The sequence below is a fragment of the Alligator mississippiensis genome, chromosome 1, assembly GCF_030867095.1.
Source record: "Alligator mississippiensis isolate rAllMis1 chromosome 1, rAllMis1, whole genome shotgun sequence".
NCBI lineage: Eukaryota > Metazoa > Chordata > Crocodylia > Alligatoridae > Alligator > Alligator mississippiensis.
The window spans coordinates 198,169,476-198,193,886 of record NC_081824.1 but is presented as its reverse complement, the minus strand read 5'-3'; the positions used below and the strand labels follow the sequence as shown (position 1 = coordinate 198,193,886).

General features: G+C 44.3%; 1 protein-coding gene across 1 annotated transcript in view; it reads left to right on the top strand.

Moving 5' to 3' along the window:
- The first annotated feature begins 1,090 nt into the window (after positions 1-1,090).
- SRBD1 (S1 RNA binding domain 1) overlaps positions 1,091-24,411 on the top strand; it is a 214,186-nt gene continuing 190,865 nt past the window's right edge. Inside the window, exons 1-9 of the mRNA XM_006272172.4 lie at positions 1,091-1,194; positions 1,934-2,079; positions 12,013-12,172; positions 14,977-15,059; positions 16,278-16,455; positions 18,167-18,529; positions 19,995-20,161; positions 20,286-20,403; positions 20,550-20,688. Coding sequence (XP_006272234.1) covers positions 14,977-15,059; positions 16,278-16,455; positions 18,167-18,529; positions 19,995-20,161; positions 20,286-20,403; positions 20,550-20,688 — 1,048 coding nt within the window. The 5' untranslated portion in view covers positions 1,091-1,194; positions 1,934-2,079; positions 12,013-12,172. The remainder of the gene's footprint in view (positions 1,195-1,933; positions 2,080-12,012; positions 12,173-14,976; positions 15,060-16,277; positions 16,456-18,166; positions 18,530-19,994; positions 20,162-20,285; positions 20,404-20,549; positions 20,689-24,411) is intronic.

The following is a 24,411-nucleotide window of genomic DNA, read 5'->3' as shown; positions in this document are numbered from 1 at the left end:
TGGAACAGGTTATCCAGAGAGGTGGTGGACTCTCCATCCTTGGAGGTTTTCAAAACCTGGCTAGGCAAAAGCTTGGCTGGCACAGGTGACTGGTGTCTCCTGAGTCGGGGGGGGCACTTGCCCCTCCCCGCCCCCAGGCCAGTCAGTGACTGGGGGGTCCCCCTGAGACCAATCATGCTGACCAGGGTGGGTGTCCCTTGCAGCTGATTGCACCGACCCCTCTTGGCACCCCCACTCTCCAGCTGGCGCTTGGGGGATGGGGGGGGCACCAGTGGTCCTGCCTGCCCCCCCGCCCGTTGCCCAAGCAGGGAGCGCTGGCTGTTGGGGGTGCACCAGCGCTCTTAGGGGGTGCGCATGCATCCCCGTGGCATCCCCACTGTTGACTGGGATGATCTAGTTGGGGACGGTCCTGCTTTGAGCAGAGTTGGACTAGATCAGTGGTTCCCAACTTTCTTCTTCCATGCCCTGCTGCTGCTGGGAGAGCTCCTGGCACTCGTCTTTTCTGTGCGGCACCCCCGGCATTGCCCCCGTGCCCCTCATTTGGGTCACAACCTGGGGTTGGGAGCCACTGGACTAGATGACCTCCTGAGGTCCCTTCCAACTCTAGCTTCCTCCCATTCCCCCACCTCTCTGGGTAACCTGTCCCAGCGCTTCACCACCCTCCTCCTGAGAAAATGCTGCCTCCTATCCAACCTAAACCTCCCTTGCTGCAACTAGAGACACAGGGAGCAGCTGACCCCCAAGGCCTCCAGACCTGGGGCTCGCACTGCAGATGCCTGCCTGGGTTTGGGGAGCGAACCCAAAGCCCCAGACGGATGGGTCTGGGAGGGGCAATACTTCAGAGCCGCCCAGACTTGATAACTCAGCTTTGCTCAGTCTGATTTTTGGAACCTGGCCTTTTCTGCCCAAGTAAATTAAAAAAGAAAATACAACAAAAAAGCCCAGAGACGAGCTTCCCGCTGCTTTCCTCCGTGGCCCAGCGGGCAGGACAGCTGGCACAGCGACGGGACACCCCCAGGCCGCCGGCGGGCGCGCAGCGGAGGCGGCTCCCGCAGCCGATTGGAGACGGGCGGGTTCCGGGGCTGCCGGGCGCCCAGCTTCCTGCTCCGCCCCTCGCTCCGGCCGGCACGGGGCGGGCGGGGGGAGGCCGGTCTTGCAGCCCCTGTCAAAGCCGAGGAGGAGGAGGCGGCGGCGGTAATGTGTCCGCGGGCGGCGGCTGCCCCAAGCCCCGCAGCGATGCTGGGGGCAGGTGCAGGGGGAGGTGGCTGCAGGGCTGGGTTGCAAGGGAGCCTGGGGCCTGGCGGGGGGCTGTGCCGTTGGCCCCCCAGCAAGTGTGTGCAGGCCGGAGTGCTGTTGCACGTGGGAAGCAGGAGCAGCGCCACCCCCTTGCCCTTGCATAGGGCTGGCAGGGGTGCCCCGGCTGCAGGGGGCCGGGGCGCGCACCCCGGTGCTGTCTGCAGTCGCCCTGCCCTGCCCCGCTCCGTTCTGCGCTGGGGTTGCATAGAAGGCTGGTCCGTTGGGGTTCTGCCCCTCTTGCTGCCCAGCCTTCTCTTGGTGTCCCTCTCCAGCCACCTCTAGGGTCACTTTCACCCTGTCCCCTCACCCTGCAAGGTCAGCTAGCTGCCCCCCTCTTCTCCCCCCCACACACAGCTTCTGCAGAAGCAGGACACTGAGTGCTGTGGGGCCCCTGACCTTCACACGTGGTGGGTTTGGGGCTTTAGGTCCAATTTGTTATCGTCTTCCGTAGAGTTTGTAGCACGGATTGTATGGGGTGGATTGGAGAGGGATGGACTTGCCTTGGGCAGGGGGTTGGACTAGATGGCCTCTGGGGGTCCCTTCCAGCCCTGCTTCTCTGGGGATGTGTGGTTCAGTGATGCATTCAGAGGAGGTTCTTGTTAGCTTCTAACTCTGAATCTCTCTTTTCCCCCTCTAGCCAGGTCTGAAACTCTCCAGATTTTTGCCTCCAACTTTGTTGCTTTTTGCAGTGGCATTGGGGTACCCTGGAAAAGCACCAACCCTCCTGCTACTTGGTGCAGACTTGCTGGCACCTCTCCAGGATGTGGGCCCAAAAGGACTCCAGTAAGTTTTAGGGGCTTGGGATTTTATTATTTTTGGAAGTTTAATTTAATTGTAAAAAACAAAAACAAAAACAGAACGGCAAGGAGAACTTGGTGTGGTTGATGGTCACCGAAGCTCTACAGCATCAAAGTCGTATCGTCTCCTGTTTGTGTTGACTCTGTACACCTTGCCCTCTGGATTCTTCCCTTGTTAACGTTAGCATGCAATAGAGATGGCTTAAAATAGCAAATAAAACTAAACTGTAGCAATTTATACTTACTTTTGCAGAACCGGAGGGGGGTGTGTGTGTGTGTGTGTGTGTAGTAATGAAAATGAATGACTTGGTCAAAAATACCAATCTTTTAGCAGAAGCATAGTTGTTTTTCTCCCTCCAAATGTTATAACAAACCAGTTTCTGCTGTGTAATGTAAAATCTATTAGGCATACTGAAACCTTCTTTCCTTGGGGTCCAGTTACTACTTTTTATTATCTTTAATAGTTTTTTTTTCTGCTACAGGGGCAGGATGCCTGGTGAGTTCTGCTGTTGAGGATTAGCAAGGACTTGGGAGCTGCCTGCATGAAATGTAGCTTTCTTTGGAGGGAAAATATCGTTTTGGATTAACTGGCAAATGGCTTTAAAAGTTGTTCCCTCTGTGGTAAAAGCATTTGTTGGGATTATTTCAATAAGACAAAGTCTCATTCCCCTGCTTTTGGAAATGGCAGGCATTCAGTACAGCTAAGTACAATGAACAGAGCTTGTAAAATACAAAATCCAATCACCTCCAGATTTTTTTACCTGCTTTTTTTTTTTCTTTGAAACTACCTAGGAATTAAATACCCAAATTTATTGAATATTAAGGTTGTGAGATTGAGGACCTGGTGGTTAGGAAATTTCAAGAGATAAGGTTTTTGTGGTCATAGATTGTAGAGTCGGAAGGGACCAACTAGAATGGTGTTCACCATGCATTCAACTCTATAAATACAGGTATGCAGGTAAAATGCAGGTTCAGGCCTATAAATACAGATAAAATGTCAGCCATCTAAACTCCAGCACATAGCAGTCAAAAACAAGAGGCATGATGCTCCCATCAGTAAAGAAATGCAAAAGTTGTGGTATACAGCAAATAAGAGAGAGCACAAGGATTTTCTATTCTGTGATGGTGTGTTGTGCATTGACCCAGAAGAGAGTAAAAGGAGGATGCTGAGTGAATTAGTTCCACAGTGCATGCCAAAATATTGGGAGAGAAGACTGGGTGAATAGGTGTAATTTATTATATACTATACCAGCAATATGGAAAGATTCAGCACTTTTCTATGTGATATGCTGGGGGAACTTACAAAAAATATAAAATGAAAAATGACTGATTGCCGGTGGTTTCTTTCACTGGACAGGCACATGGGTGCATAAAGCACTACATCATCATTTGTCTCAACATGTTGGGAAGAGATTTACTCAACTACAGAGTGTAGAGTCTTCAATAATCCAGGCAGTGCAGGAATCCTCTATATGGGTATAGTAAGGCTGGGAGCTGAAAGAAGTAAGCAAGTCACTCTCTATTTTGATCTAGCCTTTAAAAGGAGAGGTTGCAGCCTAATTGGCTCCTAAACTCTTGAAATGTCTCTGGGACGGCAAGAATGGTCAGTTCAGAATCTCTGGCTCTAATATAGGAATACTTGGAACCTGATATTTCAGCTGGGAGTGAGTGCCTGAAAAGGGTGGTAGAGGAAAAGGAGTTGGAGAGAGACTTGGAGTTGTGACACGTGGAAAGGAGATCAGAAGGGGGCTATAGAGTTGAGAGGGATAAGTGGAGGGGAGAACGGTTTGAGGGACTCAGGCATGCAAGAATGGGTGGCAGTTAAGACATGGGGTGAAGACAGCAACCTGTAAGCTCCATGTTTCCCATTTCTTTTTGAAGCAGCTGCCCTTTCTTCTATGACCAACCTGGCTTCAACAAGGGGAGCCATGTGAAATGCCTTTAGTGGCTATGTACCAGACAAAGGACAAAAAGGAGGAATGGGGCTTGTTTCAGAGAGTAAGCCAGTGCCAGCAGGGATTCTGCCTGACACAGGATCTGAGGCAGTGTATCTCAACCTTATTAGACTCAAGGCACCCCTCTATAACTTTTTTGAATTGAGTATTACCCCATTTAAAAAACTAATTCATCTATTACCTTGCTTGTCTTGTTGCAGAGGGGCCAGGTAGTGGGGGGCAGAGAAGTGGCTAGGCAGGGAGAGCCTGAGCCTGCCCTCATCTGCTTTTCTTCTTGCGCTTCCTGTCACCCTTCAGAGGATCTCTCTCTAAAGGATCTTGTGGCATTTCGTGCTGCCCCTGCACCCTGGTTGGGAATCGCCAGTTTAAGGCCTTTCTACTGTCCCTGCCATGCTTTAGTTAGGCTACAGTATGGCTATGGAATATAGGCAGTACTCAAAAGTGTTGTTTGAGGCTGTATTCCATCCGCACGTTTGTAGCCAATTCATACTTAGGGGCTCCTGTGTTGCAGGTGGATGAGTAAAATCCCCTTCCCCATATACTAGGCCCACATGGTAGGGGCTCAGCATCTCCAGTCTCCTGGCCATTCTGCTGGTATATGTACTTTTTCTAGGTTCAACCTCTCCATGGCCTTTGCCAGGCTACCTGGGGCATGGCATAGCAAGGACAAGAGTGCAGCTGGTTTATGCTTAGGAAAGGGGCTGTGAATCAGAGAGGCAGGATAAGTGGGTCCAGGGTAGCAGGTTTCATTGTCAGAGAGGGTGTCACAGGAGGAATAATGGAGGATCTGAAGTCTGATGAGGGATTCATGGCAGCTGGAGGGCCCAGAGTAGTGAGTAGTAATGTGGACAGATGGAAGATAGAGTTGAAAGGGGAGGGTCAGAGTGGTACAGTGGGAGATGCTGACTGGGGAGCATCTCCCCCTCTTGAAAAAATACATCTCCACTGACAGCTAATGCTAAAACTGCAGGTCTAAGAGATGAGGAGAAATACAAGTCTCTTACTTGACCACTCCTTCACCATGCAAAGACAGGCTGACAAAGGAAAACCATTCTACGGTGTAGAGGGAAAGAGATGACAAGATTATGTAAGGTCTTTCATGCAACCAGTATATTATATTCTATAGATGGGATTGTTAATGCCAAGAAGTTGGAGGTAGTATAGGGAAAGAGCTGAATTAGGATATCTGGGAAAGCAAAGTTTAGTTCAAAACACAAAGAATTAAGGTGCCTATATATAGATATATAATCTCACAGTTAAAGCTGCCCAGAAATGCCTCATGCTCTTTTACAATGGTGAAATGCTGAATGAATAATGGTTTGCAGTCTTGTAAAATAGAAAAAGACTAGTGTTCTCTGAGATGGATGTGATGCTACGGTATGGAAGTGCAGCATGACAGTGTCATATTGTGACTGAGCAGTTTCCTTAGTAAGGGCTTGGAAGGCAGTTTATTCTGTTTCTTTGGAGTAGATATGCCTTCTAGGGGAATTGCTGACCAGCTAAACTGGTGACATGGACATGTAGGGCTGTGCGAAACCGTTGTGTTTCGTTTTGGTTTTGGATTTGGCGTTTCAGAGGGACAGTGATTCATTTCGGTGTTTCTGATCGCTGTTTTGTTTCAGCTTAAACTGTTTTGAAACATTTTGAATTTTGATGCTGTTTTGATGTTTTGGCTGTAGGCTATAATGGGGAATCACAGAACTGCCTATAACTTTGTCATTTCTTGCCTGATTCAGATGAAACTTGCAGGGATGCTATCCCTTTCTGAGGCCATCCATGAAGCTTGCCAAGGAGATAGGTGCAGGTTTCCAGAATCCCCTGCACCTCAAACTGCTCAAAGCAAAACTTGTGACGCGTGTGTGTATGTTAAGGCGAAGGATGAAAATTACAGTGATGGTAGCTGCTGCTCTCGCCCTCACAACTCCACTGCAACCAGTAAGCCTAAGGCCTCCCAAAGATCTTACAGGTCTGGGCTTTCCTTGGCCAGGACTGTGCGGTGGCTGGAGGGTATTGGGTGCTTCCTACCTACCTTTCACCAGGGAGGTTCGCAGTCCTGGCATTTCCTGGGGCTGCCGTGCCACCAGCAGTCCCACCCAGGCCTCCCTACCCTGGCAAAGTGCAGTTTTAGGTCATGCCCAGAGTGATGTGGGGCCTCCTCCTCCCCATATAGCCCCAGCCCTTTTACCTCCAAGTTCTTCCTGGCACAGGAGCTCAGCAGGGAGATGTTCTTCCCTTGCTGGCTGGTGAGAAACTAAACTGCCACCTTCAGCTCTGAGAGCAGGGCATTAAATGCCTGCCCTCATTTGCACCTGTCCTGCCGCGTACATAGCCCCTTGTGTGGGCATGAGGCCTGCCAGGTTTCAGGCAGAGTGGTGCAGGGGTTTCTGTAAAATTGCACCTCAAACTGATGAAAGCAAAACTTGTGTCACTTGTGTGTGTTAAGTGGTGTACGTTGTAGCCGTGTTGGTCTAAGGACATAGCCCAGACGAGTTTCTTAGGTAAATCTGATATCTTTTATTAGGCCAACTGAATAGTTGGAGAAATTCTTCTTTGCCAGCTTTTGGGTTTAAAAACCCTTCGTTAAGCTGAGGAAGCATCTGCAGTTGCTGTGTGTACTGTTCCTGGATGGAAGGACTAGTAAAGAAGCCAGAGGTTGGCATGCAAGGCAGGCAAAAAAGCCAGTTAGTGAAAATGTAAATTGAGGCATCAGTGGGTGAGAGACAGGCTGGGGGGCGGGGGTAGAAAGGGGATGTAGCAGGTAAAAGTGGAGAGGTGCCTGCTACCTGGGGAGTCAGATGTCAGGCAGGTTGTAGTGTGTCTGTATTGAGTCCTTGAGGTTCTGTATCTAGGATGCTGATGAAGTGAAGTTCACAGGCCCGTCTGAAAAGTCGTCTGTAAATTCCCTTTGAGAATCAGGACTGAGAGACTGGAGACAGAGTGGTTTTCTTCTGAGAACTGTGCCCGCACAGGTACTAGGGCTGTGTGAAATATCGCCAGCTGTTTTATTTTGATGCTGTTTTGACTCGTTTTGAGCTTGAAATAGCAAAATTGAAGTAAAGCGAAGGGCTTCAAAACAGCCCTGAAACGAAACGAGGGCAGTCGAAACATTTTGAAAGTAGGGATAAACACAGCTGCAAAATCGCACAGAGCAGTTCACAAACAGCCTTTTATAGTGCTTCTCTGTCCTCCCCCAGAGCATTGGGACTTGAAGGGACCTCAGGGACAGATCATTTTCACTGGCCAGCTAGAGATGTCAATATCAGAGCAGGGGAATACCCTTCCCCTCTTTTTAGTTTCTCCTTCCCTGCAAGCCTGCCTCTGAAACATTTCTGAAACGTTTCGGATGGATCTGTTTCATTGCGGAACCTTGCATTTTGTTTCATTTTGGATTCAGTGTTTCGGCCACCGAAACATCCAAATCAGAAATGAAAAGAAACGGCTGCCGAAATTTCACACAGCCTTAACGGACAGTAGACTGGCTACTTGTATGTCAATAGGGACTTCCTCTTCTGTACACCCAAGCCTATGGATGCCTTTCGTGCCTCCATCTTAAAAGTCCATTTAACTTTATTGACAGTGCCTACCATCTACCAATAATCAGTGTATTTCAGGGCAAGGGAAGATTTAGGAAGAAAGGGTTTCAAACAGAGGTTTGAATCAAGTGGGCCCAGCCACATGCCAGTGTCGTGGCATGAAAAGGTGTTGTACTGCTGTCTTCAGACAGAAAGCTGGTATGCCACATACTCCTCATTTCTTCTCCCCAGTCCAAGGTAGTGTACCTCATTTTCCAACTTAGTTTTCTTTAGATATAGGCGCCCACAGTCAGTGGGATTTTGGTGCCTAAGGGTGCCTGTACACAAATGTGGAGGCTGTTCCAATGTGCTGGAATTCCAGTGTGTTGGAGCAGACTTAGTCGAGTCTGCTGGAGTGTTGCAATTACTGCGCTCTAGCAGCCTCCTGCATTCTCATATATCAGTATCCCCATGATTAAAAATGGTGATGGGGGTGCTTGAGTTAAAGCTTGTCAAACCAGCTTTAGTTCAAGCGCCCCTGCCACCATTTTTAAGCACAGGGATGCTGATACAAGAGACGTGGCAGTGCTTTAATTAGGGTGGCTCTTGGAGCACATGTAAAAGGGCCCTAAGTGTTTGAAAGACAGCTCTTGGTCATTATTAATGGGTACTATTTCTTCATGCTTTCTGAAGGAGAAAGGCCAGTACCTCCTTAGTCCTGGTTTGGAAAATGGGTTTACTACTGGGGAGGGGAAAGCCATGGTTAGCACATGCAGTATGAAGCAGCAGCTCACTGGGTACAGCAGAGTGAGCTGTTGCTTGGACTTGGGCATGTCAGAGAAGAGATTAATTTCAAGACACGTGATATTATCCTTTTTCCTTTGCAGATTCCCATAGCTTAGCTACAAAGTATACAAAGGAGGCATGTTATATAAACTGTTTCTTTTATTTTAATGGGATTCTCTTACTTTAATTTTTTGTATTTCTAAGGGAACTGGTGCTCTGTGGGTGGTTTGCTTGCATTTGTAAGGGGAGATGTCACAAATAGGGTGTCTTGGGCCTAAACCTTAGATTGTAGGGTATTGACCAAGGTATCGTCTCTTAGAAAAGTGTGTTGCAAAGGCAGTGGCAGGCACCTGCTAGGGGAGATATTGAAAGACCAATGAGCATATTTGAATTGGGGGTGATCAGAGTGATAACCCCTCTTCTTTGCATGAGTCTAAAGCAGCTTGCCTCTGTCAGGGTGGACAGTTATTTCAGGTGGAGGGCCACTTACTGAGTTTTGGCAAGCTGTCGAGGGCCACATGAGTAGCTCCACCCCTTGACAGGTGCCCTGCCCCTTGGTCGCCATCTTTTAACTGGAAGTCCCGCCCCCCTGACCTTTGCCACCAGATGTGTGTTCCCTTCCCCCCCCCCCCGAAGTATTCCTTTCAACAAGGGGTTTGGCCATCTCAGAACTAGAAAAATACCAAATTGTAGTCTAAAAAGTGAACATCTACAACATTTATTAATTGATTAAAAAATATTTTGGTCCTGGTTTATATGTGTTCGCCTCTGGGCCTCTTGAAGGCTCAGATCAAGTGTAGTGCACATAGAGGTGATTATATATAAATAGCTTAAAATGAAGTCACGCTCTTGTATGTTGTGGGGGGTGTATAAGTTTGTTGGGGGCTATGGGTATGGGGTGTGGGTGTGTGTGGGGGAGATAGGTGTGGTGGCTGTGGGGTGAGGGATCGTGTGGGTGTGTGGCTCTGTGAGGTGTGGGTGGGTATGTGGCTTGTGGGGGGCTGTGGGAGGAAGGTGGCTGGAGGGTGTGGGTGTGGGGGTCTGCATGTATGGCAGTGTGAAGGGGGGTGTGGGTGCATGTGTGGGACTCACCTTATTAACACACACACACACACACACAGCCCCGGGGTACTGGTGCGGGGCCATGCGGTACTGGAGCAGTGCAGAGGCAGGAAGGCAGGAAAATGGCTGGGGGTGTGGGGGTGGGGCAGGACTGGACTGCTCAGTCCTGCCAGCTCCCCTGGGTCCTACTGCCCCTGGCTCCTGTCATCTTTGACAGGTAGCCAGGAGCAAATAAATATTAATTTACTAGATTTTTTAGGGGCCCCGCAGGCCAAATAGAATGGCTTGGCAGGCTGGATTTGGTCCGCAGGCTGTATTTTGCCCTCCCTGCTCTATGTGGAATCAAATCCCCAGGGTAGTAGGAATGGAGGGAAAAAGTTCACTTTTTCCCCCTCACTATTTGATGTACATTTCTGTATGCCGATTGAAATCCATCCCTGCCTCTCTTTATTCCAGTGCCCCATTGAATATTGTGGTATTTCACTAGGAAAATCTGGTTACCCTAGGTGTGGTATTCTCTTGTGGCGTGGATAGGACAATGAGAATTTTTTTTTCTCTGCTCTGTCCAGTCAGGGGTTGATTAACATTCTGTAACTTCAAAACAAGGTAGAGCCATCCCAATAGGCATAGAATTTGAGAAGGGCAGGAACTCTTGAGCAACTTTGTCAAGCAATCAGAACAACCACCATTTCATAAATTCCAGGACATATTTACATCTGATGTATAGTTGTCCCCCTCATCCTCCCCGCATTCCTCCTGCCTTGTTTCTAATATTGCCTGAAAGCTTTAAAAATACATTTTGCATACATACTTATTCGTGACCATCTATGACAGCCAGGCCCCAGTGCTTTCTCATCCTCTTCTTTCGATGAATCACAGAAGCTATGGGTTTTCTTAGTCATTGGTAGTAGGCGGTGCTGGTTTAGAGTATGCTGCATGTAGCTTAGAAGCAGAATTCTATAGAAGGTGTTAGAAACTGTCTGGCAAGTTGAAGTCAAAGATTTTGAGAGACTGGTATAGCTTTTTCTTTGTTCTTTTGTGTATGCCAGGGTGTCAGCAACACATGCTTAGTGTTGAACATAACAGGGTTTTTTAAGATGCTTGTGCAATCAAAGGTGATCAAGTAAACATTTATTAAGCTGATTGAGGGGAAAAAATATAGACTGGGAAGACCCTAATTCTGAAAACAGTGATTAGTATACACTTGAGCCCACAGTGAGCAGAGAGCGGTTTAAGTTTGGATTAGGTTGAATCTTCATTCAAGCGGTCAGAGAGCAGGATTTTTTTTTCTTTGGTTGGGATTTTTCTGTTGTTACTTGTTCTTGTAATGAAGGTGAGGCCCTTTCTGTAGTTGGTTCCATAGGGCCCAGCTAAAATCCTTTTGGCACAAAGCAGAAGAAATAAGGTAGCCTGCCAGGGCTTTGTTTTGCTAATTACTTCTGATACTTGCTCATTCAGCTGTGTTGTGTACTGTACTTCGGGATGAATTAATGTCACATTCTTTCTCTGCCAAATACAAGTTTTATAATGATTATTAAAGATCAGGACCTTTCTGATCAGGTCATAAAGGGAGTGGTGGTTCTATGAAAAACATTTTTAAATCCCTGTGCTCAGGGGGATCTACCAAACACCTTTGGGAACAAAAATTTATAAGATGGATGGACTGATCAACAAGACTGATTTTTGTGATGCACTAATCTACCTGATTACTGAAACTTTTCCTACACATTACAGGTGATAATGACCCTTTCCTTTTGATAGGTGTTGACATCCCAATAATCAAGCTTCTTTATTTTCTAATAATTGTCCGTCTTTTACCCCGCTCCCCTGGGAAGCTATCACCTGTCCAATTTGACAGTTCTGTGCAGTGTTCTTACCAGTCACTGTGCTTGCGTTTCTCCTTAGGCCTGATGAACAATGCCTTGTGTTCAAAAGCTTGTCTAACTATATCCCAACTATGCAGTTCATCTGATAAAAGATATTAACCCCCCCAAATCCTTGTCGTCTGCTTAATTCTTACAACATCATTCTAGTGCCACCATTCTTTGAGCTGAGACGGACAGGATCAGGAGGGAAGCAGACTGTACTCCCTGCCCAAGTGCTGGGGTATCAGGTTTAAGTAAAGTTTACCTAAATCTAAAGGAGACTGCTAATTATCAGTAAGACACAGGCCTTTTTTGTTGTTCTAGTTCTGCCTTTCTATTAACTTCAGTGTTTCTGTGGATAAACAAAGGTGGCTGGAGTATTTTCCTAGTGATTTGCAGGCTCACACAAGTGGAGGATAAACCCATTTGGACTAGATGAAGAAACATCACTGGTGAACAGGGATGCTATAATCTGGGGACCTAATCCAAGAGTGGGGTGAATTGTGGTGTTCCACTTGGAGGGAAGGACAGACATTGGCTTGTCACTTGAAAGGGTTGTCCACAAAGAAAGGTCACAGGTACAATTTATCCTGAACTATGATCAGTATTTCCTAATTCGGGAGAATTGATTCCTAAATTTAAATAGCATTCTTTTAGAATAAATTGTATGCAGAAAAACAAATACAGCCCTCCCCGCAAAATTGCAATTTGAAATGAAAGATGTTTTTCATGTGTTTAGTTTCAAAGGTGTAAATCTCTGATTTGAGCAAGAGTCTGAAAGTGAACTTCTGGAGGAAAAGGGAGAAGTGACTGAGCAAAGGTGCAAGAGCATCAGAGAAAAAGAATAACTAGTGGTGAGACCTGAGGAGGAAAGAAGAGTGACCAGGAAAACTAGCAAGGTAAGTAACACATGATCCTGCTTGTTTTGGAGATTTAAAACTTTAAAGAGTTGTGTTCTTCCCATTCTCATGGAAGGATTTCCATCAGTGGATCAACATTAGACAAGTGACTTGCTGTTGCCCACACTGGGAACTAATTATCAGTAAAACACTGTACTTGTAGGCCTTTTCGTTGTTCTAATTCTGCCTCTAATTACTTCTGTGTTTCTGTGGATAAACAAAGAAGGTGGCTGGAGTATTTTCACGGTGATTGCAGGCTCTTGGTAGTAGAGGATAAGCTCAGCTGGACAAGCTGAAGAAGCAACACTGGTGAACAGGGATGCTGTAATCTGGGGACCCAGTCTGAGAGTGGAGAGTAGAATAACTGTGACTAACAGTTAATATAGGTTTCCTCTTGCTTCCTGTAATTGTGCCAAAAACTATTTTTTTACCTTGTTTTTTGTCTCGTAAGCAACGCAGTTCATTTAGCCCTGAGCTATTACTGAAAAAGTTGCAGAATGCCATTGTAGACATTGGGTTAAGATTCTAGTATCTGTACAGGTCCCTGAGGGGGGATGATATTCAAGGGATGCATTTGCAAAGGGAGGTACAGTTAATCGGTTCACATGTGCAAGTAGGGATTTTCAGGGAGAGCGGGCCCACTGCATCAAAGAACTAATAGCCTTCTTTTTTTCTTCTTGGACTAAAAATGCCTGAGTTTGGATATGCTATCTTAACATGGGCAGGTGCTAAATTTTAATTCTATGACAAAAAACCATACATATCTGCTGCAATATTATGGTCCAATCTGAAAAGCTTTAAAAAAAAATCAACTTAATGAATAGAATTGGCCAGACAAACATTTATTTTCCTGGTGGTGTTTCCATGGCTTTCTGCACAAAGACAATTTCAAAACTGCCTCTTTGGAAGTTGAGAGAGAACATGTTTATCAGTAAAACCATGTGAAAACTGGGGCTGTCATCTTCATGGCAATTAGCAGAGTATTTAGCTGGTACTCTGATGGTACTACTGTTCTGAGTACAACAGAAGCCCTAGAGGAAAAATTCCCTGGAGATCCAAGGAGTCAAACCTGCAAAAGTGTCTAAGTGTTTACCTGTAGAGGTAAGGCCCAGAAGAAAGTATATATGAACCCAGATAGTAAGTGTGTCTACATTGTGTGCTTGGTCTGTTTTGGATACAACACTCCTGAGCATGCCTCACTGACCTCCATCTTGCACCTGACCAAGCCAGAAATGCAGTGGTGAAGCTTCTCGGGAGGTGTCATCCCTCCATCCATGGTCATTCTCCAGACCTCTGTCTCTGGTATTCTTGAGCGTAGCTACAAAGGAGGTGCAGTAAATGTATTCAGATGAACAGGGAAAGTGATTTATGGAAGTTTGATAGATTTTCTTACATAGATTGATCTGAATTGGGCAGGGTGGTTTTTGTGGCGCGTCAGCAGCAGGGGGGCCTCTGCCTGCATTCCTGTTCAGGCCCAGCAGCTGGGAACCTCACCTGCGCTGCACCTGCTTCTCTCAGCCCCCTTCCCTTCAGCTGGGGCATGAGTGCGGCTTTCAGCAAGTGGGGAGCTGTGCTGGGGCCAGGCAGCTGGAAGATACGGTCATGCTTCTTCACTGCAGCTGGGAGGCAGGAGAGGGGAAGGAGATGCAGCGACAGGAATCAAAAACTTTGAAGGAAGGAAATACTGTTTAGAAGTGTTGCAAAATTAAGTGCTTTCTGTTACATACTTGTGCTCTATAGAGCATGTGGAGTGCTGGTTTCCCAGAATCCCACAGTGCTCTGCTCTTGGCATTTTGTCAGTGAGTGCTCTCCTGAAGTGCCCCTGCCACCTCCTTTTGCTGAAACTGGGAGACCCTAGAACTCCACCCACACCCTTCAGACCTGCCACCAAAACTGGGAGACTGGAGGCCCTGCCCTGTACCTGGAAGCAGGTTGCAGAGCTGCACTGACAGCTCACTTTACCCCCTCCCCCTGCACAGAGTGAAACTTTAGATTGCTGCAATCCCCCATTGCATCACTTGCCTACAGAGCATTCTACTGCATACTGATGCAGCAGCTTTGAAGTGCTTCAGCCAGAGATCTTGATAGGGGACTGTACCTCTGGCTGTGGCTAAAACACTCCAATTTTTAAGTTTCAGAAATTGTACCTGTGCTTAACCTTGGTGGACGCTTGTGTATAGACCTGGAGTAGGCCATCCCTGGTACGTGTGCCGAAGCATGGCACGCAAAGGCATTTCGTTTGGCACATGTGCCTCGTGGCGGATAGTGGGGAGGTGGCTGGGGCCGCACTACCGCAAGAAGGTTTGGGCTCCTTGCAGCTCCTCTGCCACCCACCCTGGCACACCACCATCTTACAAGTCAAGCTTGTGGGTGTTTTTGGCACTCTGCCCAAAAATATTGCCAACCCCTGGTATAGGCTATCTTATTTCTAAATAGAACTTAGGTTAGTATGGGATCAAAATGGCTGTGTTCATGTTTTTCTCCAGAATAAAAGTATTATAATTTTAAACAGGACTAACATTCCTCCAGTCATGAAGACCATGGCCATGTGGCTCTTGAAATCCCTTCCAGCTCTATGATTCTAAATTGATTGCTTCTGTGGTCTGAGTTTTTGGACATTTAGAAATACATTCTTATCATGCCACATGCAGACTTTTGAGACAGCCTTTCACAGTGTTAGAGCAGAATGAGCCCCATAGTTAACGGTATAGATAAACTGGATGAGAGAGTATATTCTTGTTTAGATAGGAAGAGAATATTTTTGTACCTGATTTTTTCCCCCCCCCCCCCTCCATTTCTTTTAGATGTCATCTTTACCTAGGAGAGCAACGTCTACAGCACAACCAGTGATCTTGGAAGAGGATGAATTACCTTCCTTTCTTAAATCGTAAGCGTACTTTTCTGTTCTAATCCTGTTTGATTTTCATTATATTTATTACAGCCTTTTTTGGTTTAAATAATGAGTATTTGCTATAATTTATGTTGAGTTTGAAGTGGTACTTTTGTGGTTTCAGTCAGAGGAGGGGAAAGGGTTAGCATGAAAAATTTTATGAGACATTAATTTACAAATTAAAATAACAGCACACAGAACAACAGTAACAAATGGTGAAAATGGGTGAAAGTAAAGACTCAACTACTAAACTAGCAAATATGTCAATGATGCTTATGTACTATATGGAATAAATATGGTTAGTACTAGAATGGGAGGCTTTAATAGACACACACAATTATCATCTCAATGTGATAAATAAAACTTTGTGGGACAGTTCACATGACTGAAATATTGTGATGGATTGATGGATGGGTATAACCTAACCATATCCTTCTGTGACAAAGTGATGGACTTTGTGGAGGTGGGGAGAATAGTGCAGGCAATATACCTTGAGTTTAACAAGGCATTCTTATAGATGACTGAAGGAGACTAGACTCCAAGAAGACTGAGGGTCTTTTTTACAAGGTAGATTATAAAGAGGAGGGCAGTCAGTTTTCTGTCTCCATGGGGACACTGAATGGGCTTATATTGCAAGGAGGAAGATACAGCTTGGATATTAGGAGGAACTTTCTGACAAGTGTTGCTAAACACTGGAACAATTTACATAGAGAGATTGTGCAATTTCTGCTGTTGGAAGTTTTTAAGAGTATGTTAGCTGAACGTTTGTGTGGTATAGTTTACAACAGGGATAGCCCTGGATTGAACAGGCAGCTGGAGGAGGTGGCCTCTTGTGGTTTCTTCTATACTTGTTTTTTTACAAGTTTGTCAAAGTCCTCAAATCAAAATTAACTTTGTATACTTCCCAGTGCGTAGTTTCAGGAAGGCTAGAAGTCTCCCTGTGGGTAGCTCTAGACCCTGTTCTGTATTCCAGCCTCTGGTTGTAGATACACTTACGTTTAGAGCAGTTTCAAAAGGGAGGTTTTCAGGATAGTAGCTGTTAAATTCAAATAGGTATTTGTGGACAAGCCAGGAAAAATACAAATGTAGCAGAACTGCTTTAGCTTTAGTACTTCAATCATATTTTTGCTGCCAACTTCCCTTTTGATCAGAAAATAGTCACCATTTCTCAAACAATCTTTCTTTTTCCCTGGCAAATGATTATTTGTGTTTCAGTAACTCTGAATCGGAGGAGGAGGAGGAAGACGAAGAGGAGGAATGGGAACCGAAACGCAAAACTGCAAGGAAGCCTAGGCTGCCAAAGACAAATGAATCAAAACCTAAAAAAGTTGCTGCTCCACGGTCAACTGCAGTTAGGAAAAGGGCTGGGAAGACAGCAGTAAAGGGAGAATTGGTAGGTATCTCTAACTAGGATATGTGCCTCTTTTGTAAATGTTAAATAATGGGTCAGAATTTTCCAACTCAAGACTGCTAAATTTTGGCATGGAAAAGATGCATTTTGACACTATAGTAATTGACCTGATTAGAATATGCCTCTGCTGCGTGCTGAGATTTTGAAGGTAGCTCTGATACCCAGAGCAATCTAGCTATGTCTGAGAACTGTGGTAGATCAGCTTGTGAGGAGCTACAGTGTGACATACAGTGTAGACATAGGATCTGAGCACTCAGAGATTCCATTGACATTGCTTTGGGCAGTGGATGCTCAGGATTCTTCATAAGTTTGCCTTTCTTAGGCATTTAGTGACCTAATTTTAGGTAGTCAAGTCTGAGAACATTGACTAGAGATTTTAAATTTGTATTTACTTATTAGTTTATGACTTTTTCAGCACTGCTGAGCACTCTTAGATTTCATTGAAAATTATTGAGACTTGAATGTGATCAGCACTTCTGAATTTATAGCCATTAAGACTAAAGGGTTTTTTTTAATGAATCTGTTTATTTATCTTTGTGCTAAAGTTCCATGTCACATCACAAAAATGCTCATATTTGGGAGAGAATGTGGGAATGGGTTTTGTTGTAGCAGCCGGCACTCCATGCAAGGTTTAGGTGCTCAAGAATGCTTGACCTAGAAAATATCCCGTCCTGCGTGGAACACCATGCATTTCTGTCATTGTCAACCTTTGAGAAATCTATTCCTGGATTGGCAAGAAGGGCTTTATTGGAAAAAAACTCAGATACCAGGAGGCTGCTACTTGTATACACAGCTTAATGGCAGGGATGGAACTGGAGCTCAGCAGGGTTGGGCTGATTCCACATTCAGTCAGACAGAGCACTGCCTTTCCCAGGTAGTCTTGTGTTATGTTCAAACAAACAAAACAAATTTGCACATATTGGGTGCATCTACATGTGAAATGAACATAATACAATAAACTCCGGAGCAGTCTGAGCCAGAGTCAACTTCTCCTGGGCTCAGTAATTTGAGCCAGGGCAGAGCAGCTCTGGGCTGCCAGGAGGCACGGGAGGTCAACCCTGAGCTCTGGGTGGCAGTGTTGGGCAGCAGAGGGCCTGGCAGGAGTTAGGTGTCGGGCCTCTGCCTAACTGAGTTGACTGGGTGCAATTTGCGTCGAGCGGTCACTGTCTACACATGCGTTTAATCACACTTAATGACTCTGCCATAAAACTACTGTCCCCAACAGTACTATCTTATGGTGGAGTTAATTAATTTACTGTTTCCTAATACCAGCCCACGTGTAGACTGTTACCCTTAACTAGAGCTAATTAGTCTACTCTGCAGTAAAGCACATGTGTAGATGCACGCATTGAGTATTCAATGAAACCTGTATTTTAAGGATGGTCTCCTGTAGCCAGCAACCTATTTTAAGGAGCCAGTTTTAAAATATTTCCAGGAAACTTTTATTTAACATTTTAGAGCCCACTTCTACTAGGCAAAAGACAGCTCCACCTGTAATTAAAGGCCTGATTTAACAGTGTACTGAGCACCAATTATGTCTCTAAGCACCTCAAAAAGCAGTGCCAAAACTTGAGAAGATAATGCCTGTTATCAAGTCCTATATTATAGAGCCTTTATACTATAGTGTAAATGTTGCTAGAGGATTAGTCCATGGTATTCAGTGCTTAACATATTTTGATGATTCATATTCCAGGATTTATCTTTGCCTATTGATGCTGGTGAAGACAGTAAAGGTGGATTGCAGCTTTTACAGCCTAAAGAAGACAGACCCACCAAACAGAAAACCGCAACTAAAAATCGAAAAGTGCCTATGGGAGCAAAAATTAATTCAGTTCAGAAAACAAGCATAAGCAACTTAGAGAGTGATGAAACACCCTCAACAAGTGCTCCTCTGGGAACTGAAGTGAAGCAGGAGAAATCTGAAGAAGACTTCACATTTGATGAGCCACCTTTAAAAAGGATAAAATCAGCAACATGTCCTCAAGGAAATCCAGTAAAACATCCCGGAAGCACCAGAGTGAAAGAGGAATTAGAAATGAATTGGGACATAGTGCAGGTATCCAATCTCTTACTTTTCCTTTATGGTAGCTGAGCAAAGTTTACAGTAGCTTACAAAACATAACTAAGTTGTCCTGCTGCATTTCTACTTACTTCAGTTGGAGCTCTAGAGAGTAACATAGGCAGACAAGATTCTTTGGTTAAATGTAGTATCTTTTATGAGACCAACTAAATAGTTGGAAAAATTGTACTTTGCAAACTTTCAGGCACAAACACCCTTCTTCAGGCATAGGGAGACTCTCCAGGCTTCATCATGAGTGCCAGGATTTAAACTTTAAGTAGGAGAAACAAATTGATTTTAGAATGTGATGCCATAGTGTATGTCAATGCACAGTACCATCAGAGTAGAGGTTATTTGCAGATTTTCTTGAAAGAGTAAAGCTAATCAAGGAGGAGATGTCAGCTTTCATCTTGGTAGGTTAACATTGAAGCCTCATTATAATCATTTAAATAAATATATTGCTAGAAATCCCCTGGTTCTAGGAGGTTAGATGTGGTTTGGAGCAGTGGGGGAAATAAGGTAGCACATTATAGCTTAATTAACTAGAAATATCCAGTTTATTACTATATTTAAAAAGAACAGACTATAAAAGTATTGCTGGCCTTGATGTCCTTGAAAATCTGCTGGATTTCAAAGGGAAGGTATTCTTGCAAATATAAGTGGTAAACATATTGAAGCTCTCCTATATCCCTGTGTATTATTCAGACTTTAAATATATCCTATTTTGTTGACCAAAGCTAGCTGTTCAGTAAGGTAAGACTTGTGTAGCCTAAGAAGTGTTACTTCTCATATAATTTGCATTATCACGGGCATGTAGCGTAATGTGATAATTTGCATTATCACAGACTGGCGTTAAAACTAGAGGACTGTGGCGTCAACACCTACGCAGTCAAATGGGTCGCTTACTGGCTGGAGGGCCACACCCAGAGAGTGGTGCTGGATGGGTCAATTTCGACCTGGAGGGATGTGGGCAGTGGGGTCCCCCAGGGCTCGGTCCTTGGACCCGTGTTGTTCAACATCTTCATCAGTGACTTGGACGAGTGGGTAAAAAGCACCCTATTCAAATTTGCTGACAGCACTAAGATGTGGGGGGATGTGGGCACGCTAGAAGGGAGGAATAGACTGCAGTTGGACCTAGGCAGGTTACAGGGGTGGGCAGATGAGAACAGGATGGGTTTCACACTGACAAGTGCAAGGTGCTGCACCTGGGGAGGAAGAACTAGCAGCATACCTACAGACTGGGGAACACCCTTCTCGTCAGTGCAGAGGCAGAAAAGGATCTTGGAATCATTATTGATGCCAAAATGAACATGGGCCAATAGTGTGGGGATGTGGTCAGGAAGGCTAACTGCACTTTGTCATACATCCTTGAGTCTGACACGGGGTGCCTTGAGTCTAAAAAGGTGAGAACCCGTATAGTAAACCTGCTAGCTTAACAAACAAATACGTTTGCTTGTGGCAGGCCTTGGCAGAAAGGACAAACATTGAACCGTGGGTATGTGCAAATATAATTCGCCTTTTTAATGATGAAAACACAATCCCCTTCATTGCACGGTACCGAAAAGAACTGATCAATAATCTGGAAGCTGATGCCTTGCGAGAAGTACAGCAAACACTGGAAGAACTTCGGTAAGTAAAATAAATGGAGCTTTGTTTATGTGCATCTGTCCAACAGACTGGGCCACAATTAACAGTAACATTTTGAATCCAATTTGAAATACGATTGTGTTAACCTAAAACCCTTGTGTTTTAGTACTGTTGCGAAAAAGACACATGGGACAATACAGAAGTTAAAGAAAGAAGGAAAGCTATCAGGAAGTCTATTAACAGCCTTATTGAACTGCAGAACTTTGGAAGAATTAGATCATGTGGTTAGTGTGTTAATCTTTTTTTGAGTTGTATTAGTAATTCTTTACCTTATATAATTAAAGATCATGTCATGAGAAATGTTAACAAGCTTACTAAAATATCACTTCTACCTCTAACTAACTATATGCTTTATAACTTCCTTTTTCAGTATGCACCATATAAAACTGGAAGCAAGGGCACCAAAGCCCAAAGGGCTAAACAGCTGGGATTAGAACCCGCTGCTATTTCTCTCATTGAAAACCCAGGAGAGCTCAACCTGTTTTCTTACGTCAAACCTAATGTTAAAGGTAAGCACTCAATTCCTGTGTACAGTAGTAGGATTTAGAGTATATCTTAAAGAAGGACAGCTTTGTTTATTAGTTGTCTCTGTGCAGGTGAATGTTAATGTGATGGTCCCACATTGCTTAGTTGTTTCAATAATGGATGTTGTGGAAACATCTAAATGAGATATTTTGTTAATCTCTTGTCTTGCCTTTCCTTTCACTTACTAAGGGGTATAATGGAAAAGACTGGGACTTAGGGATGAGTGGGAGGGAGGCCTTTCATTTTTGGATGAAAGCATGCCTACTGTTGACGAGTAGGTAATTTCCAGTATTAGAGCAGATACTTTTATCTATTGCAGAAATAATTCTCTCTTTTAAAATGCAATCATGAGTGAATCTGTAGGGGGCAATCTCTGACAATAAACTAGGAAGGTTGTTGCAGACTTTTTCTGGGAGTTAAGTTAACAAAGCTTTCACCTTTCTTCCCCTCCCATTTCTACTTTTGTTTTGTATTTTTTTTGTTTTGCATTTATCATACAAATGCTGACTTGTTCACTGAGGCTTGCTCCTATTTTTTCCACAGTAGGAATAATATTCAAAATACTAATGTGAACAAAAATGGGTAAGTTCAAATGGTTCCAGGTTAGCATTGTGGATCAGTTGGCAAAATTCCTGGTTATGTCTCTCTCATATTTTAGAATGCCTTAAAAATTCATAAAGTAATATATTTCAGATATTGCTCTGTGAACTCTCACCAGATATTTATTTATGACTCCAGAGTGTTTAGAACCAAAGGGGGCAAATTCATAATGACTGTTGAGATGAATTATTTGGAATACCAATGCCTGTATTTTAGAAGGTGTGCTGCTTATTGCAGTTGCTTGTATCATATCCATTTTAATATTTGGAATGAATTAATCTGTCTTCAGTACTGTGCTAGAAATGATATATATCTCATCTTACATTTTTGTAATGCTTTTCATCATAAAGGACCTTGAAACATATGAAGCAGTACATACAGAAAGAAATCTGGCAATGTTTTCTGTCCTTGTTTTGGTAGCTAAGTTGACAGCCTTCCTGCAGTATTAAAAAAGAGGAATTTTTCATATGAGTAAACTCCTAGTTTTGCAAAAAGCTTTAATAGGAAATTATTGTCTTCGGTTTTTAAGTTCTCAGTATTTTTAAGCTAACAGTAATATGCTATATGTCAAAAAACAAGATAAAAGAAAACAAAAGGAATCAACCCTTATATTCAAAGGATATGGTTCAGATTATGTAGTCAAGCATTTGAAAGTTAGGAAATGCCAGAATTTAAGTTCATGGTATACTTCATTCTTTTTGCCCTTTTTTGCATATTCACTATAATATAATTATTAATGACATTATTGTATACTATTTTGAACATACTGCCTTCCTCACCATGCTCACTGGCTGATAGCTATTCATTAGCTGTCTAACCTCCATTCAGAGTATGGTCTTTTCCTTACTTACTGTCTTCAGTCCCAGTTCTGGATATGAAATGGCTTGCTTCCTCATGCATTTGATCTGTCACTATACTATTTGAGTATCTCATGGGCATAAATGAATGGTGTCCAGTTTTGAAAAACCTAACTTTTTTCTTTAATAGTTCTTTGGACATTTGAAACACTGTAAAGAAATTAAACAGGGGACACTGAAACGAAAAGATAATGAAACAGGGATAATGCAATAGAGCAGTAGTTCACAACCTTTTTTATACTGCAGAACATCATGGGAGTGGGATGGGGCGCACAGATCTGGCTGCCTCCCTTCTGGGGCTGCCCTTTCACCCAGCTTTAACCCCGCACGTGACTGCTGGCAGTGGAAGCTGCTCACCCAGGCAGACAGATGGGGGTCTGAGCAGGGGGCTTATGCCACGACCTGACAGCCAACCTTTCGCAGCCTGGTGGTTGGAACCTCTGCAATAGAGCACCTGTGGCAGCACTAGGATTAAAAATCAGTAAGTTTGACTGTCAGCCCTGGGTTTCTTCCTCCAGACTGCACTGTTTTTTTAGAATTGTTAAGCACTCTCAGCTCTTATTTTTTTTTATGATTTGCAGGTGCTTAGCACTTCTTAAAATGAGGCTGCAAGTTTGTCAGTTTGGTGTTCAGAAGTGAAGCTTGTGCAATTAGTGCTGTTTGCCAAGATTTTGGTTCAATCCATTGGCCCAATATCATATTAGAACTTTTCAGCCTCTTTACCAAATTTAGGGTACATGCTACCAGATGACAGATCTTCACATGCATTCACTGAACAACTGCAACAGAAGTGGTCTTGTGGAAAAAAAATACAACATCTGGCAAAGTTAGAGCCTATGTTGTAATACCTTATGGAGAAGGGTGTAGAACAGTGGTTCTCAACCTTTTTAGCCTCAAGGCACCCCCCCCCCCCCCCATAACTTTTCTGACTTTTGTGGTACCCCAACTGAGAATTGCTTAACTAGAATCTAAATTCAGAAAAGATATGGAGGTCTGCCTTGAGGCTAAAAAGGTTGAAAACTGTACACCTAGTTGGTGCTAGGTGGGTGTAGCGGAGATGCAACTTAACCCTGCCATGCCTTGTTCTTTCCACTGTTTGCCTCCTGCCTGCTTCTGGTCTGTACTGGAGGGAGCACCCTCTACCACTGAGGCTGTTCCTGTGGGGTCGTCCATGCCAGTGGCCATACGCACGGCCCTTCCTGCCAGCACTGCATCATGGGAGGAGCAGAGGGGATGAGCCAGGCTGCAAAGCATGACTGGCCCCACATCCATCAACCTAGCCACTACATTTCTGGAAGTATAAGGACAACCAGTACAAGGTTTGGTGTGGGGGAAGGTAGCAGCAGCAGCAGGCCTTATAGAAGCGGCCACAGACATCAGTGGGTAGCTAGGGTGGGTGCAAGGTGCTGGATGCAGGGAGGAAAGTGTGCATCTCCTCAGGCAGAAATCAGGGGACACAGTACCTTCAAAGGGATCTCCTGGCACCATAATTGAGAATCATTGGTATAGTATTATGATTGCATTGGCAGCTTTAATTCTGGAGTATTTACACTTCATTAATATCATTTTAGTCTTTCTTTCTTTTATGTAACCCTGGATTTTATTTTTCAAAGATAAAACAAAAAAAGGCAAGGACACATTTTATATGTGTGATGCTAGGAACAGCCGTTGCATTTTTCCGTGGACAAGCTGTGTTTGTGTTTGTCCCAGAACAGAAATATCCCAGGGTTGGCATGTGCATACATCACCCTTCTAATCAGAGTTTAGTGGGTGACGGAATGAACTGAAGCTTTTCTGCAGTCTTTGGATAACTGTTCAAATGTCCTAGGGTAAACTAGGATCTTTTAAGATTTATCCCAGGACAGTGAGCATGGATGTCTGAACGATTGTTTTCTGTCCTGGGATAAAAGGGTTCATTCTGGGACAAATGTGACATCTGTTTGCAGCTTATGTATAATGTGCCATTCCATTTGTCAGAAGCAGGGTTTAAATTGTAGAACTTTTCTATGATAGGGTATATATCCAACACATCAGGTAAAAGAATAGATTTCAGTAACTGTTGCTGGAGTAGGCTGTTACTTTCAATGTACCAATAACTAGAGAGAAGATTTGTAAAACTGTAACAGTGGGCACATCTACACAAGATGCCTTTATGCACAGTGGACTGTTATACTGCGCATTAGCACGTCACAGCAAAAACCGTGCTAGTGCGCAGTAGAATTAGTCTACTGTGTGTTAAGTGTCACAAAA